The sequence below is a fragment of the Seriola dumerili genome, unplaced genomic scaffold (genome assembly GCF_002260705.1).
Source record: "Seriola dumerili isolate Sdu_G_001 unplaced genomic scaffold, Sdu_1.0 BDQW01000149.1, whole genome shotgun sequence".
Taxonomy (NCBI): domain Eukaryota; kingdom Metazoa; phylum Chordata; class Actinopteri; order Carangiformes; family Carangidae; genus Seriola; species Seriola dumerili.
Window position 1 is genome coordinate 558998 of NW_019174404.1, and position 17729 is coordinate 576726.

Consider the following 17729-nt stretch of genomic DNA (forward strand, 5'->3'; position numbering starts at 1 on the left):
GTTTCTGATGTTATTGCAGTGGTCTTATTGTTCCTGAGCGTTACGGGAACGAGACGGTTCCAGAGGTGGTGTCTCAGTCCGGCTTCGCTCTGCTGCACTTCTTCAGTGACGCTGCCTACAACCTGACCGGCTTCAACATTTCCTACAGGTGAGAGAAAACACAACAAACAGCAATCGACCTTGTAAACATAATGAAAGCATCCTCCACAAAGCAAGGTGTTTGGAGACGTTGAAGTTGATTTCATCTGCAGGTTTTATCCTCCAAAACAAAATGGGTCATTTGTCTTAAACGATACTCTGGGCTTGATTTTGAAGGGAGTTTCCTCTCATCACATTGCTGCTAATCCTCTGCAGCTGAGTGTGTACGACCGCCAGGCCTCTGAGATCGCATCTCTCAGGGTCCACACATGCATTCATCATGGAGTCAGTCACTGGATAAAAGTAACCGAGCACTAAATGACAAATACCTTGATACTGATCCCTGGGATGAGACCCTCGGTGCAAATCATTTCTGTTTCACTGGCTGTTGAGATTTAACAAAGTGCAGGGGCCCCACTTCACACCCTTTCCTTGGAACAAGATGACGCATACAAACCTATCACTTTTCTGCATGATTCAGCCTGTGTGTTGGCTCGGGCCGGTTGACGGCACTTTAGGGAGAGGATGGTGTCGGGCTGCTGCCGTTCCATTTGCTGCAGCTTGTGGTGTGTGTTGTTGTTGGATCACGTTGCCATCATCTGTCGCTGGTGGTCATACCGTGGCATGTGTTGGTGAGGCAGCCAAACATAATCAGTACCTGCCTGCTTTTGAGGGATGTTGACACGAGCGCCCATATGGAAGAAAGTGTGAGTGAGTTACTTTATTTCCCTTTTGCTGGAGGGACGACTGGCCCGTTTTCAAGGTTCACAAGTTCAGATTGAAACTATTCTCTATATATCTATATTCAAGTTGCTTCTGTTTCGATTTTCAGATCTGAGAAGTCACTCACATGGGTGAAAGTTTGACGCCAAAATTATTTGATGAAAAATTCAAACTTGAACATCAGAGCTGCCAAGATCGAGGCTGCAGGGAATCGATCAGACGTCTATCAGGTCACATTCTGTCAGTCACATGATCCAAGAAAAACAAGCTGAGGATTTTATTTTTTATTGAAAAACTTGATCTTCCCAATTGGCAATTTAACTTAAGAGGATTCACCCAAATACATCTAAACAGGTGGCTTTTCAAAATAAAATATTTAAATTCTACAAGTTTAGTGGTATTTAAATGTCAACATTAAAGGAGCTATTTGTAAGTTTTGCTGTTGCTACATAGCCAGTGTTAGCATTAACAGCTGTTTACTTAACAGTTGCTACTTCTGCATCAAACTTTATTCCTTTACTCGCCAAGATCTGAAAGCAACGCCAACCTCGACTCTTGTTTTGCTTCCGTTTCTATCAGTTCTTTTTCCTCTACTGAAGTTAGCATGTTAGCTAACCAGCTAGCTCTGGTCCACCTGGACTGTCTCTTCACAGTAGCGTCCAGTCTGCCATGAAGAAGTAGCGCTGCTCGGACGACCTTGTTAACGCAACAATGGCTAAAGCTCTTGTAAAATAAGCAGCTGTTGGTTGGATGCTAACGCTGGCTATGTAACAAGAGCACAACTTGCAAATGGCTCCTTAAAGTCATTAGTTATGGTTGAATTTCAGAGTCACATATTCCACACTGTCATTACTTGAGCGGCAAGCAAGCAATGGACTCCTCTACTCCAGCATCCTGCATAGTAATGACACGTACCAGCCCCCTGTCAGCTTCTGCAGAGGGATTTTAGATAAGATTAGTGTGGATATACTGTATTCTGGTACTGATGCTACCGCCGTACATGCGTAGGATTTTTATGAGGGGGTAATGTGAGGTGACTGTGGTGCTAGCAAACTTAAAAACACATAAAATATAAATCAGTTGCCACAAGCTGCCGGACTGACTCATAACATCCAACACTGCTGCAAAACAGTAAATCAGATCAGAGACCGAAGCTTACTGTGAGCACACTTGAACAATCTGAACAAGCACACAGCCGTTTGCAGCAGGAACATGCAGCTATGACAGAATTAGATATTTAATGTTGCACATTTATGGCTATCCTTGTTTTTTGTTTTTTTAAATTGACCTTTTATCTCCTCCTGGTTTAGACTTCTTCTTCTGCTTCTTCTTCTTCTTCTTCTTTGATCATTTCTTGCTTTATGAGCGCAGGATTTATGTTCAGCTTCTCTCTGCACCTGCATGACGTCCTCTCTTGTGAGCCGTCTTTCGCTCCTGCCATTAGTCTGTGTCTTGACATCAATTTTTCAGAGACCAGTTGGGACGTCATTGCAGCATTAAAAAAAAAGAAAAAAAGTTTGTCCCCTTAAGCTGTGCTTGCTTCCAGATCTATAAACACAGAAATATACAACCGACAGCTACCCACACTAACTCAAAAGTGTAATCGCGTTCCTTTAATTTGCTGAATATCGGTGTATTGGTGCGAGAGACTGTAGCCACAGATGGATAAATCAAACTGAACTTCATGAGTCAGAAAGAGAACAAAATGTTTTCCTTCTCTCCGAGCGATTTGCTTCGACACATGGCAAAAAAAAAAAAAAAGGAATAGTATTTTTAAAAAACAAAATGGAGCCCGTCCCTTCCAAACATCTGCAGACGGACACAATGGACCCCTGCGTTTTTTCCCCCTCACTCATTTGTGCCGTCGCCATAGCGATGGGATTGAAGTTTGGGCCGAGAAACACAAAGTCGGATGAAAGCGGAGTGCCCCCGGGCCCCTGGTCTTTGGAGTCTGGGAAAGGTGGAGGAGCTGAAAAACATCTAACCATCAGACTGCTGAAGGAACATGAAAGAATGACGAGGGGCCCCTTTGTGTCGTCTGTCTTCCTCCACAAACATGTTTGTCTTGAGAAGGGAGAAAAAAAACAAACTAACAACTCACTTCACTCTCGTGCTTTGATGGATAATAATGTGTTTCCTGAGAGTTTTCTTAGAGTTTGCAAAACTTTTTGACATTGACTCGTGTAGAGGAAACCTTAGGAACAGTTTAGTGCACAGTTTGCAGTTTTCCTTCTTTCTTTTCTCGCTCCCTTTATTCACAGGCTATGAAGCGATGATTTTAGGAGGGATCCCGTGTTGTGTTTGTGTCTTGTGTGCACACACCAGGAGAGTGGTTTCACACTATCTCACTGATTAAATGCTGGTGGCGGTATTGTAACAAGAAGTGTTGCAGTTCCCCCCGGAGAGATGCACACAATGGGTTTTGTTGTGAAACACTAAATATGAAGATATGTGGGTTTGCTTACAAAGTCCCTCCACAGGTCGAACAGAGTGAGTATTTACAGAGTATTTTGATTGGACATTTTGTAACGCAGTATAGTCAAAAAATCTACTGATTGATTTTATAGTGTAGTATATATTCTTGGTTTTGGCTGCAGGGTGAAACAGTTGGTATAATGTTGTGGTGGAGTCAGCTGCTGTGTCCCACTTGCATACTACATGGTATTGCTTATTTGCATTCAGCCTGGAAGAAATCAATGTTCTATTCCTTGTACTAACAGGAAAGGAGCAATATTCGTGCCAACGGACATTAATCATTTGAGTCTGAAAGCTAGCACCAGTTAAACTCGACAAAAACAAAGCAAAGCGTTTTTCCACAGAAGATTAGTTTTTGTTTTTCAAGTTCTCCGAGAAGATTTTTTCCAGCTGTGGGTTTTTGTGCATTGCTTAAAACAATTTTTTATTTTTTTTCCTTCATGTGAACACTGTTCATGCACAATAACCCTGGTTATGATGTGCAGTGTTGGAGCTCAGACAGAGCTGCAGAGTTAGCCGTTTTTTGTCAATTCTGCACCGTTGGTGTAAGTCACACTGCACCAGCTACCGGGAGATCCAGTTTGCAGTCACACCGGAATCACTGCGTCTCCCGAATGTTCTCATGTGGCTCAGGTGTGACTGTTGGCACAAAATCTATCAACTGGGCTTTAAGAGGAAAAAAATAAATGCACAACAGAAACGACCCACTGAAAGACATGAGGAGCATCAGCGCTGGTGTTTCACTGCAGACCGGGTGTGTGTTTGCCATCTGCTCCTCGGCGCCTGTGGTGACTTTACGGCTGCCAGTTACCTCGGCCTCTGGCTCGGGGCTGTTTCGGTGCAGACGGCCCTCTGAGGAGAGTGGCAAGTGTTGAGGCAGGTGCTTGACCAACTGATGAGGGAGGGACCGTGCCAATGACAATACATTCAGCTGTGCGAAGGGGAATGTTGCATATCTTTAGCTTCAAGCCTGCAGACAGCTGAGGCGCCTCTTGCACAAAAGCAGATGCGACCCTGTGGTTTGAAAGGTGTTCATCATGATTTATTCACAGAGATGAATCTTGTTTTATCTTTCTCCCTGACTTTTTCCCTCCTCCTTCCTCCCTCCCAGGGTGAATACATGTCCCAACAACTGCTCAGGCCGTGGCGAGTGTCGCGTGGGCGTCTCCGATGGCTCGGTGTACTGCGAGTGTGAGGGCAACTGGAAGGGAGAAGCCTGCGACGTCCCGTACTGCATGGCCGACTGCGGCCACCCCGAACGAGGTCGCTGCCAGGACAAGATGTGCATCTGTAACACCGGATGGCAAGGTGGGTCGGCAGGCACTGCAGCAGCAGCAGCAGCAGCGTCGCTTTGGGCCGCCGCTGATGTCACCTCATTGTCTCATACACTGCGCCGGGTTTCAATAACCACGCTGTCATCAAGTTGGCCTCCGCAGGCCCACACATGCCAAACCCTCCTCAGTGACTAAAATAAGCTTTCTACTGGGTCTGCGTCCTGTGAACAGAATGAAGAGTGGCTCTGCTCCCAGGGGTGTGTAATCATAAATATGGCTGCCAAGATTCACTTTTACCAGCCAAAATTATTAACGCAGGATATCTGTGGAAATCCGTTCTGCCTCCTTCCTATTCTGTGGAGCAGGTTTGGTGCTTTCAGTCATAAACTGTAGATTAGATGCAAAAACTCTTGCTCAGATTTTTTATTTTTTGTGTGTGTGTGTGTGTGTGTGTGTGTGTGTGTGTGTGTGTGTGTGTGTGTGAGTGATACAGAGCTGTTGGATCACAGTCAGAGAGCATAAAGTGATTAGAGCTGAGAGGAACCAGAATACTAGAGACCATATAATTAGCTTGGTTCCAGACCACTGAATTGTCGCCCACAACTTTTTCACCAATTCATATAGAAGGAGTGAACTGAAAAGAAATGTCAATTAAGTGTGATTATCCGGCTAATTTATAACTGAAGTAGTCAAATAATCTGATTTAGTTCCCCTAGTACCACCTCCTAAGAGTGGCTCCCAGCGCTCGCAGACACAGCCTGTATGTATATATATATTTATATATATATATATATAAGTGTGTGTGTAAATACCATATAATTGAGAGAAAGAAATAGTATGTTTAGTTTTAGGATTATTTCTCTTGGCGTCCTTCTGCCTGATGACCCCACCCTATTATTCAGTAGTGACGGAGAGTTTCCAGATGAGGCTGAAGGCTAATTCCAGACTGAAAAAAAAAACAAATTTTTATGATGTTATCTGTTGAAAAAGTCTTTATTTTAGGAGTAGGGTTATTGCTCAGAAACCGCTGAGAAAATCTGGAAAAACAGAAAGTTGTGTTCAGTCAGAAATATTTAACAAAAGTCTCTTCTCTTTTTTATTTAATAGGGATGATGCAATTCAACATACTTCCAATACAGAGCATGAAACTGATGTGTTGCACAGAGAGGTCAAATATCTTTAAGACAGGAAGAAACTCCCTGTTTCAAAAAATTAGAGCTAATAATAAATGGATATAATAAATAGGGAAATAATGTAAAATTTCTAATAATGTGATCTTATCATAATTGTAAAAGCTACTACTCTGTCCCAGTTATTTAATTTAATTTTAATCATTTTATTAATTATAATAAATAATTATAATATTATGGAGATCGTAGCTTTCTGCTTTTTTTTTTTTCTTCTTTTAAAACATTGACAGAAATAAATCTTTAAAAATAGTTCTGCTCCAGAGAAGCAGCTGGAGGTTCCTGTTTATCTGGTGATGCAACCCAGTGCCTCTTCAGTATTGAGCCTCCACCAGTATCACCGAGGCCTGACCTGTTGCACTGACACACAACTTTTTGCAGGATCAGCTTCCTCTTTGTTTGTGTCGAGTCATGAACGTTGAGTCTTTTGTATCGGCCGATGAGCCGACTCGGACCATATGTGCATCCTGACCGCTCTGTTAGCTCTTAAACGGCTCCACTGCGCCGCGACCCACACAAGCAAAGACGACGGCTTAATTTAACTGCAGTTATATCAGCAGCTCAGTGTGCTCACGGTCTAATTACCAAAGCTGAGGGAGTCGGGGAAACAGCCTTTATTACCCTGTCGTGGTGTTTTAGCAGAGCAATGGCGCACTGCACGTACTCCGCTCTGCCATCTTCCAAATGAACTCATTTTCTGCACCGAGCGGTGCTAAAGCAGAGACAGTCTCGCCTTCACGCCTTCCACAAGCGACATCTTTAAGGGAGGCTGAGGCCACCTCTGTTTTTATGGTGTTGCAAAGGTGAATTTGTTTGCTTAGCGCTACTGGAGTCAGATGGAAGAAAATTCCTCGGCCGCTGACCGAAACAAAAAGGAGAACGGGTAAAGTGACCTTGATTGTTGCAGTGAATTACAACACTTCCTTTCTATCAACTTCCTGTCACGTGGCCGCCTCTGCATTGTTTTGATAAGGATCAATAAGGAACTCCCCCGGCGGTTAACATCCTGTTTCTGCCGTACGATAGAGTGATAGCACTAATTGGTGGAATGGCGAATGTTTCATTCCAGGCAGGTTTTTATCTGCGTCTGTGATCAGGTGGGATGGACAGACATCAGGTTATTAAGATCAACAAACGTCTGTGATTCTAAATATTGACAGGACGAGTCCAGTCTTTCTATTCCTGGCAACGCCGATGTTTGCCAGAAAACTTTTCCCTTCATTCAGGAGCGATTCCGGTTTATGCTGCTGGTATTGTTCGTGCCCAGTAACAGAGGAAGGCCGCTTTGGCCAGAACCGTCTGTCTTTTAAAGAGCTATTCCGCTCAAATCAGTGAGGTCTTAATAGTTCAACAGCTGATTAGCTTTTCTTTCTGAAGCTTTAGGATCTGCATCGTCAGCCTCTAGATGCTTCTTTAACCTCTCTGCCCTTTTCCGTCATAGCTCGCTTTCATAATTTAAGAAAACTGAATCAATATTGGATCATGTTGCTCACCCTGCCTGTCTGCGGGACATTAAAGTAAACTAATGAATCCTCCTCTAACGCAGGAACTTTCTCACAAGCTGAAAGTTTTGTTTTTTCTTTAGTTTTAATGCTGATTCATTTTGTTGGTATTTTGTGTCGCCCAAAGCAATCTGGTGTTGTGATCCCCTAAAAGGTTGGGGCTTGTTTATCCTGTTTATCATAAGTGCAGAAAAATTAATTAACCGAGCTTCCTGAATCATTTAGTCCCCTGTGGAGCCTTGATTCTGTGGCTTCCGTCCCTCCTCAGGTCCAGACTGCTCCATCTCAGTGCCTGCCAATTCCTCCTTCTGGAGCCGGGAGGAGTACACCGACGCCGGGCTGGCCAGGGCTTCCCACAAGGCCGTGGTGGACCAGGGCATCATGTGGGTCATCGGAGGCTACGTCTTCAACGCCTCCGACTATCACATGGTCAAAGCGTGAGTGCTCCCCCCTCCCTTCCCGTCAGCTTCCACAGAAGGATTTTAGACATTTGGATGCTGCTTTCCTCTGAAAAAGAGCCGCTTGACACGAGTCCTGCTGTTGCTATGCAACGTGCTTCAGAAACACGGTGTCTCTGTTGCAGAAATTTAAATATTTTTTAACTCGCATGCCTGTTACACCGAGCGCTAAGGTAATACCTAGCTGTCAGTGTTGTCAGCAAGACGCCACAGGACTTCCTGTCTGATGAAAATCAACAAGAAGCAGAACACAGACAGCTCTGTGTCGGGCTCAGAGTCAAGGGTGTCATTAAAAACCATTAAATTACAGGATAGGCCGGTGCTACTCACCTTGAACTCCACCCAGGAAGATCACCCTCATTCCCTCGGCATGTTTTGGTTTTATGGTTTTCGCTGGAAGTCTGAGGCCGTTTTTATTTCTGTCATGTGACGCTGTAAAAGAAGCTTTCTGGCTTTTCGTCTTGCTTTGTTACCTTGACATAGTTGAAACGGACAATCGTATAAATCCTCTTATCAATCCAGCATTTTAGCTGATTCCAAACCTAGTTGCAGTTAGTTGTTAAAGATACGTTACTTACTTACTAACCTTAAAGTTAAGACGCACAATCAAAGCTCAGGATCTCAGGATATTGTTGTAAATAAAACTATTAACAGATTCAGTACACAGTCTTTGCTGTGTGATCAGGAGCAGTTCGCAGTTTGATAACAAGATAACTGTGACCCAAAAAAATCTTCTAAAAGGAGTGACGGGGTGTACGAGCAGATCCATAACACTCTGACGTCTGTCTGCAGTCAGAGGACAGCACCTCGCAGATCAATAATTAACATCTTTATATGTTTGTTGTTTGATCTTTACAAAAGCCTAAAGTCTAAAAATGACTAATTCTGAGTTTGACAGATGTTGTGGATTTCTGTGGCCGGGCTCCGTGATTACCTGGAGTCTTGTCATTTACTGTGAGGGCACCAGCAATCAGGAATTATAGGAGATCCGGCGCCATTTTGACGTGATGTGTTCACCGCAGGCTCCATCTTTGTGGATGTACCTGGTGTTTAGCAGAAACCGCGTAGACGTGTATTAATAAAAGACGTTTGGAGATACAGAAACTGTGATTGAAAGCTCACAGGTCGAGTGATGAAGGAGAATCTTTGCTTCGCCGGCTTTAGTTTTTTACTTTGACCCGTTGTGATTGAACACAGATGAGATCGGGACATAGCTGTGGTGCTGCAGCGCTCACCACGCCTCTCTCTCTCTCTCTCTCTCTCTCTCTCTCTCTCTCTCTCTCTCTCTCTTTCTTTCTCTTTCTGAAGGTACAACATGAGCAGCAAGAGGTGGCTGACCCTCGACCCCTCCGTCAACACCGTCACGCCACGATACGGCCACTCACTGGCTCTTCATGAGGTGAGTGGAGGGAAGGAGGGGGGGTGGGGGGGGGTTGTACATTGACACAACACGCGATGATTCATATTCAGTCTTATCATAGTACATTTTACACGCTCTGTTGTTTCTGCCAACTCAGCCTCACCGCGCTGTGAATATGACTTCAAAAGAGGATGAGAAAAGAACAGATGACAGCTAAATTAAATGGAGGCTCCAGCAGAAACATTATAAACTCCCCGTCCTTTTATTTATGCCTTCAGTAGTGTCTGTTTGTTGTCTGGAATATATAAATCTCCGGGTTTTGATATGCTGCAGTGAAGTGGTGAAGCAGTTCGGTCTCAGCCAGGAAGACTGTTCGGAGCCGGCGATGGAATAATAAATTAGCCAGCGGAGGATTCGGAGGAAGACGCAGTCTGTCTGCTCTGTGGTTTGTGAGAACACAGTGGGAAGCTGCAGTGTTTGTAATGCACAAATTGCATCACGGTGTATGAATGCGTCTTGGAAGTCGATGTGGGCTCGCAAGACAAATCTGAAATCAAATCACAACAGATACACAAACAGACAGAACCGATTGCAAGTCTCGCAACCACGGATAATGTGCCGGTTCGGGGGCTCTGGAGAACACATACCCCTCGCTGGTTCATAAGGAGGTGAAGCTGCTATGACAAATCTGTCGCGCCTTGAAATGAACAATCGAAGCGTTTGAGAAATTTTGCCGTTTTTCTGTGACTTTCATGGGTCCAGAAAAACACTCCTCTCATTGAGCTGAGATCATATGAGAAAGTTTCGGCTCGCAAAACTGAACCGCAGCTGCCGCTTGCAATAACAACACGAGTAGCCAACCCCGAGGAGCTTCTCTATTCAGCTCTATCTGCAACTCCTGCACATATTTTATCAAGTCAATTCTGCATGTTTATACTAAGATCTCAGTCTTAGTATCAAGGGACATTCCTCCGTCTGACCTCCAGACTACATTCAGCTCGTTCTGAGGAGAAATTACTGCGTAAGAATCAAGGTCCAGAGAATAATATTAAACTGTTATTATTATTCAACGCTCATGGACAGTTAGAAGGTTACTTGATGCTCAAGGATTTCAGTATTTCTTGGAGAATCTCTAGTGTTTTTTTGTTGTTTTTTTTTTTTTACTTTTAATTATTAGGTTTCATTAGAATGATAGTTCATGATCACTGCAGTGTAACTGTGGCGGGTTCGCTTCCATCATAACGAGGCACAAAGTGCATCACAGTTCAGGACCGGCCTCCTACATACTGATGCTGCGGATACTGTCCGTGGACGAACCCTGAATGTTTCAACACTTAGAAAAATGTTCATAGAAAAGTTTCCTTTGTTTCCTCGTGTGGATTTATTTTGTAAAGTTTAACAGAGGATTTGAATTTCGATTTTTTTGCCTTAAAGGAATATATTTTAGAAAAGCTGTCAAACTAAATCATAGCTAACTTTTCATGCTGTAAAACTGGAGAGTTTTCTTTTAGTTTATGCAGTTGTGGGACCTCTGTATGTCCGTGGCCTCACTCTGCTCCACTGCTCGTCTCTGTTTCCTCCAGGGAAAGATCTTCATGTACGGAGGAAAGATCGACTCCTCAGGAAACGTGTCCAGCCAGCTGTGGGTTTTCCACATCCAGAACCAGACCTGGGTCCTCCTGAGCCCCCGGGCCAAGGAGCAGTACGCCGTGGTGGGACACTCGGCCCACATCGTGCCTCCCGTCCAGGAGGGGGACAGCCCTGTCATGCTGGTGCTGTTTGGACACTGTCCTCTGTATGGTTACATCAGCCAGGTGCAGGAGTACAACATTGGTAAGTTGTGGGTGTTGTGTCTTTGAGCAGTCCCCCCCCCCCCCCAACCTTTAAGCTGTTACTCCTTCACCTGAACCAATAACCTTGGCCCTGGGTGTGACTGCCTAATATATCAATTAACAACAACAGGAAATGAACACTGGCCACCAAAGTGAAGCTAACGAGTTTTGGACGCGGGTGGTGTGTTCATCTAATCCACCAACCTCGTTGGCAGGAAACCAAACTTCATTACAAAGTCTCATTGTCTTCTAAAAGCCAATCTGTCTGAGAAAATGAGTTGAATTAACCTGCAACTGCTGCTGACGGACAAGACAGCGTCTCCTATTTGCTCACAAATGAAAGTGATGTAGTGATTTTCATTACCTTCAATGGTCACCAATTAAATCCGATGGCAGCCTGATGCTGCTCTGGTAGTTGTAGTGTATTCTAGCAGCAATAATGCAAAGATTTATATCGGCTTATTTCTCTCTTTCACTAATAAAGTGCTGTGTAAACTGAGTTAAGCTTTACTGTGATAACCTCCACTACATCCCCGCCGGGACCTCCACCAAAGCACCGACACCTTGTTCAACCCGCCTCAGTGGTTTGTTTCTGCTCTGTTTCTACCCCCCAGCCAAGAACACGTGGAGCGTGGCGCCTACGGACGGCGCGCTGGTTCAGGGCGGCTACGGCCACAGCAGCGTTTTCGACCCGGGCACCAGAGGCATCTACATCCACGGCGGCTACAAGGCCTTCAGCGCCAACAAGTACGGCTTGGCTGGAGACCTGTACAAGTTCGACGTGGACAAGAGAAAGTGGTGAGGGGTTCGTGTTTGTTGACGGCGATGTCAAGCAGCTCTGACTCTGTGCTGTCTGTGGGAAAAGTCTAGTTTTCTGTTTACTTGTTAGACTTTGCTCTTTTCTTGTGAATACTCTTTATTCTTTCCTCCTCAGGCCTCTAAAAAATTGTAGAAAGGAAACCGTTTGATTGAACTCCAGCTCACAGACACGCAGCCTGTGACGAGGCAGAACAGCACAGCGTCGAATCATAGAGCACTTATTGTATTAGGGAACAAATTTCACATCACAATATTTAATTTTCTTCACCTGATTATTGTTGTGTTTTAAAAGTTAAAATAAAAATCTCATCGAAACAGTCCACTGTTATATAATAAATAACAATGAAGAAAAGGCTGCCGCATTGATTCAGCGATCCGTATGTGCAGCTCTGTGAAGTCTGCAAATACAAGAGAGAAGAAACGACTGTGAACAAAATGAGTCATTAATATCTTCTAAGTTACAAAAACAGTTTCCACAGTAGCATGTGGAGAATGTCACGACAGATGAAACTCATCTTTAAGCAGCCGCAGAGCTGGTCCGAAAGCAACAGCTGTATAACATCTGACTGTGTGTGTGTGTGTGTGTGTGTGTGTGTGTGTGTGTGTGTGTGTGTGTGTGTGGTGTGTGTGTGTGTGTGTGTGTGTGTGTGTGTGTGTGTGTGTGTGTGTGTGTGTGTGTGTAGGACCATTCTGAGAGACAGCGGCTTCTTCCGTTACCTCCACACGGCGGTGATAGTGAGCGGGACGATGCTGGTGTTCGGAGGAAACACACACAACGACACGTCCATGAGCCATGGCGCCAAGTGCTTCTCCTCTGACTTCCTGGCCTACAGTCTTGGTCAGTCACACACACACACACACACACACACACACACACACACACACACACACACACACACACACACACACACCAGCAGCTCCTGCAGTCTGCCTTATTTTTTTTACAGTCTCACTTCTGCTGAGCGTGCATCATCGTTCTCTTTTCTTGCACTGTGCCTGCTTTGCATTCATACGGTTGCGCGGGCTCACACACACGGGAGCTTGTTGGACACTGAGCAGCTCCACTGGGGCAGCAGAAGGTCAAATGTCACGACTCTGATGTTCATGCAAAACACTATATAATAACGCGGTGTTCTGTTTTCCGGTGGCGTAGTGGTTTTGTCTGCTCACACTCTCAAGTTTGTGTTTGCAGAATGCGTTTACACACTCTTTAGGATATGCATGTACAGTGTGTATGTTTTTCCTGCATAGAGGAGTGTGTTGCATGTGAAGTACATGTTGGAGGTCACCAGTGTTGGTCTTTGATGGCCTCTGTTAACGCGTGTGTTAATCCTGATCTCTGCTGCGATGCACATTTCACCGGGTCCATCCAGCGCCTTTTTGGACGCGTTGGAAAGTCGACTGGGAGTCGGACCTTATTACCCAGCGTCGGTGTTGGACTTCACTAAATGCTCGTGTGGCTTAATGGGCACAAATTCCTGCAGCTAGGTCCACAGTCTGACTGAAAGCCAGAAACCAGGAGAGCTGAGGCTGTCACACCAGCACACGAACGTCCATGGCTTTGGAATGAGATGTTAACAATCACACATGTGTGAATGTGAAATGCCTGAGTGTCCACACACCTTAATATCCAGTGGTCTGTCCAATGTCCAGACATCAGGGTGAGAACCATTAAAAGACCAATCGGAGAATATCTTTTAAACTCAAAACAAACGCTGCTACGAGCAAGTAACAGAGTTAAATACAAGCAGGAATCTGTTACTAGTCTGCCTGACTTCTGTGTTTTATTCACATTGGCACCATGAAGGAAAGAGTCGGGTCTTTAGGGGGAAAATTGGCAGATGAGATCCAGAAAAAAAAAAAAAAGCTTCCCCCGGAGCTGTCGTTCACGCTCGACTCCGTGAGGATTTCCATGTGGAGGTAAATATGAAGCGATGAAAGCTCAGTAAAGTAAGCACTCAACTAGTCAGTGTGGGATTCACACTTAGTGGCTGTGGGGATATAATCTCAAGTCGCGCTCCACCCCCCCCCCCCCTGATGTTTATTCTGGCGCTCGTCTCTTTTTATTGCCAAGGTGCCCTCAATCAAGACACTTCACCCCCGGTTAGCGTAACACCTGTGGGGCACCTGTGTCTCTGTGTGAGGAAGTGTTGTATAGGAATGTTCTCCGTCTTTATTGATTCAGTATGAAGATCAGAAGTTGATTGTTGTGCGTTGCGGTGCACCTTTAGTCTAATTATAATCCCATTTAAAGTTCTCTGATACGTTCCAGCGGAAGTTAGCGCTGCTTTATCATAAACCGTCCTGGCATCCTCATTTTGTTAGCTGCCAACAAACATTGTTGTAAATGGAGTCGGCAGTGCTTCCGCAGCGCTGTCATAAGCTGCTCATTAATGGGAGGCTTTATTCTGTCTGGATGGCAGGGAGAATTCCCTGCAGGCCGCTGAAATGGCCCCAGGACATTGTGTTTTTCTATGTCATTACCGAGATGATTGACAGGCAGCGAAATTACAATCTCAGGGGCACAAGCACCCTCCTCTCCTCTCCCCTCCCCTCCCCTCCCTCCCTGTGCAAACCAGCTTTTGTTCATAAGAATTGCACGAAGGGACCGAAGCATCTCCAGGAAATGCGCCTTCCTTCCGAATGGTGTTAAGGTGAAGGCTGCAGCAGCACGTATGGAGGCATCGCATTAATTAAACTCTTGGCAAAGTTCCCCATTTATACGTTTACGTTACCACATGTCCTCGCTTGATTGGCACAATGAGACTAACTCATCTCGTACTGGTCAATGCGGGAAGCAAATTGTTTTCATGATTTCCCAGAAGAATTTGCATTTGAGTCGAAGTTTAGAAATTAAAAACTTCCAAGTATCTCCCCCCCCCCCTCTCCTCCCTGCCATTCCTCATCCTCCATATGATTTTGTAATTGGACAGAAAAGACTTGTCGACTATTTTTCTCACCCCCAACCCTCCACCAGCCAGCTGCAGGGTTGCTGTCAGCAGCAGCAGCAGCAGCTCTGTAATTGTCTGGTAATTATGGTTGAGATGGGCTGCGCGTCGAGGACTAATTGCCCCTCCTTAACAAGCTGAACTCAATTAGAGCGTGGAATTTAAGGGCCGTCCGCTGTCCTGACATTGGTAGATGGCGGTGTAATAAATCCTCACTCTGAGGGGCAATGCGCCACGCCGCCTGCAACACCACAGTGTGCCACCAGAGGGCACTGTCTGCCTGTGAATGTGGAGCTCGCTCTCTCACACATGTCACAGCCTCCTCTGGGAAACCATGATGACTTGCACTGCATTGTACTAACTGAAGGTGATGTACTGCAGTCACTCCTCTGTGTTCCTGCAGCTTTGACTTTCAGGCTCACATGCCAGGTCTTCCTGTTTGTTTGTTTGTTTGTTTTGTTTCGTTAGACACATGATAGGTGTACGCCGCCACATGCATCACCAAATTCAGTCACTTGTTTACCAAGGAAACGTTTAGAGGTCAAGACATCTCAACATCTGAGCTTAAAACAGACGTGAATTCAGTTTTGTAGCATCCAGGCACAGACTGCATGTCTGTTGTTTCTACAGTATTTCAGTGACTGAACTTCAACATAGACCTCGGTACTTCATCATATTGAAATACAGTCATTGAAATACTGTTAAAACAACTGTTGGGGGGCTCACCTGGTGGAGCACGTACCACAAGGGCTTAGTCCTAACAGTCCAACCTGCTTCCCTTTGCTGCCTGTCATCTCCTCCCTCTCTCTCTCCCCCTGACTCCCCCTGAATTTCCTGTGAATTATCGGATACTTTCACTTCTTTGGGACCTTTTAAAAAATATGTCTAATGAAACAATTCTTGGACATTAACTTCAAACAAAGTGTGATTTTCATTCTGTTTTAAGGCCATAAACGTACAAATAGATCTTGCTTTATTGTGAGGGGGTCACAAGCCTCAAAAGTCAGGTAGCAAATGTAACATTTAGATCAAACTAAGGTGGCTTTATCCCAGATGTCAAGCCATCATTTGACCTGCAAATCAGGTCACTGGGGCCGTCAGCAGTGGGAAGGAGGTGAGGAAAGACCCTGACCCAGCTGGTTTATCACAGGGTCAAAACAACATGGTAAATGTTTCTGCTTCACCTCATTTTTCTTTCTTATATCAGCTGATTTTCAAATACAATAAAAAGCGCCACACAAGAAGAGAGAAGGAATAGCTACGGTTAAAATCCTAGTTCTAGTTTTTATTCGAGACCATGTCTAATGAATTTTCACACGTCAGAGACACAAATGCCTGACTGCCTCCTGCAGCAGTCGGGCCCTCACTGCCTTGGTGGAGGACACGTTGCCGACTGACTTGTTGATTGACACCGGGATATGAGCTCGCACAGGGTCTCACTAATCAACCCCCGAGGGATGTCAGCCGAATCTCACACCGCTGATACGTGATGTATGATTTGATATGTGAGAGCAGGTCGACAGTTTGACCTTCGCGCGTCTTCTTCTCATTCCAGCGTGCGATGAGTGGACGGTGCTGCCGCGGCCGGACCTCTTCCATGACGTCAACCGCTTCGGACACTCTGCCGTCTTCAGTGACAGGTAATGATTCAAGCAGCTTGGAACTAGAAGCAGAGTTTGCAGAGGTCTTGACAGAAAGGGCCTCAGTGGATAAAGAGGAAAACATTTAGTGTTTTATCCAAAGAAATCAGGATCTTAAGAGTCTGATTAAACCTCCTGGGCCTGCTTTTGTACAGACTATATATACTAACATTAGACACACATACTATTATTAAGTAACTGGGTTATTGTGGCTTTTTACAGTAACCTGATTTCTGAACAGGGAGCCCAGTTTCTTCAGATCTACAGAAACCTGGATGTCTCTGTGAGCTCAATCCAGTTTTTTCTTACAAGCCTACATGTGTATGACAGAGCTCCACCTTCACACCTCTGAGCAGTGACTTGTTCAGACACATCTGTACAGTAAAGACAAAGTCTGCAGAGCTCGTCCTCTTGTTGCACAGTCAGTCCAAAGACTGGGACCAAGAATTAAAAAAGAAAAAGACAAATTAAAGGGGAAACCTGAATAAATGAGTGGACACAACTAATGCAGTCACCTGATGGGTCCAGCAGGCCGCCACGGTGCATGTGAACATGTTCTCTGAACCGGATTTCTCTCAGTAACCCTGATTTCTTGCGTGCATGTAAACCAGGGTGACGTCTTTCATCTCCACTGTGGCCCACACACGTTTAATTATGCACTCATGGTATTTAAAGGCATGTTGAAGTGGAATATATTCAGCATCTGCATCTGATGTAAATATGAGTCAGGATGTGATTTATTTATTTTATTTCTTTTCCATGTATTGCACTAAGTTTAAATTATATATATATACGTATATATATATATATGTACTAAATTATGGCAGTTTTTAGCTTTTCTAATGGGAAATTACAGTTTCCTTGGTTTCTCTCCTGGTTCTTTTATTCACGATCACATCTCCGTGCACTCGGAACATGGTTGCAGGAACAATCTGCAACCTGCACACACATCAGCAGAGGCTGTAGGGAAATGGATTAAATGAAACCAAGTTATCCACTGTTTGGTGGGTGAAGCTTTTGTATTGTTGCGTTTGCTGGCAGAGGAGGAATTTTGAGAACAGTACTGTGTTTTTCCGAGTGCTGACCCTTCAAATCTGAAGTTTGTCCCTCTTCAAATTTATCAGAATAAAGGCCAAAAAAGAAAATGCCCCCAAAAAGTAACTCTCGTGATCTAATGTTAGAAATATCGACTCTTTTCCTTCGCAGTTGACCTTTTTTTTGGAAGTGAAAGCTTTTACTTAAATTTCATAAAAGTGAAGGAAAAGAAAAAACATCCATGTGCTGAGTTAACAAAGACAAAAATCTTCTTTTGAAGCTCAACACACTGTAAACTGCATGAGAGAGAAACACACTTACAACCAAGGCCAACAAAA

General features: G+C 44.6%; 1 protein-coding gene across 2 annotated transcripts in view; it reads left to right on the forward strand.

Annotated features, from left to right (window-relative positions):
• The window catches only part of atrn (attractin), a 116648-nt gene that overhangs the window by 16070 nt on the left and 82849 nt on the right, over nucleotides 1-17729 (forward strand). For both annotated transcript variants that reach the window (XR_002665270.1, XM_022750467.1), the window contains exons 4-11: nucleotides 20-148; nucleotides 4448-4644; nucleotides 7568-7736; nucleotides 9066-9156; nucleotides 10701-10950; nucleotides 11564-11747; nucleotides 12452-12606; nucleotides 16272-16356. Coding sequence is in view for 1 of the 2 variants with exons in the window: in XM_022750467.1 (XP_022606188.1) it covers nucleotides 20-148; nucleotides 4448-4644; nucleotides 7568-7736; nucleotides 9066-9156; nucleotides 10701-10950; nucleotides 11564-11747; nucleotides 12452-12606; nucleotides 16272-16356 (1260 nt within the window). In the remaining variant the exon portion in view is untranslated. The remainder of the gene's footprint in view (nucleotides 1-19; nucleotides 149-4447; nucleotides 4645-7567; nucleotides 7737-9065; nucleotides 9157-10700; nucleotides 10951-11563; nucleotides 11748-12451; nucleotides 12607-16271; nucleotides 16357-17729) is intronic.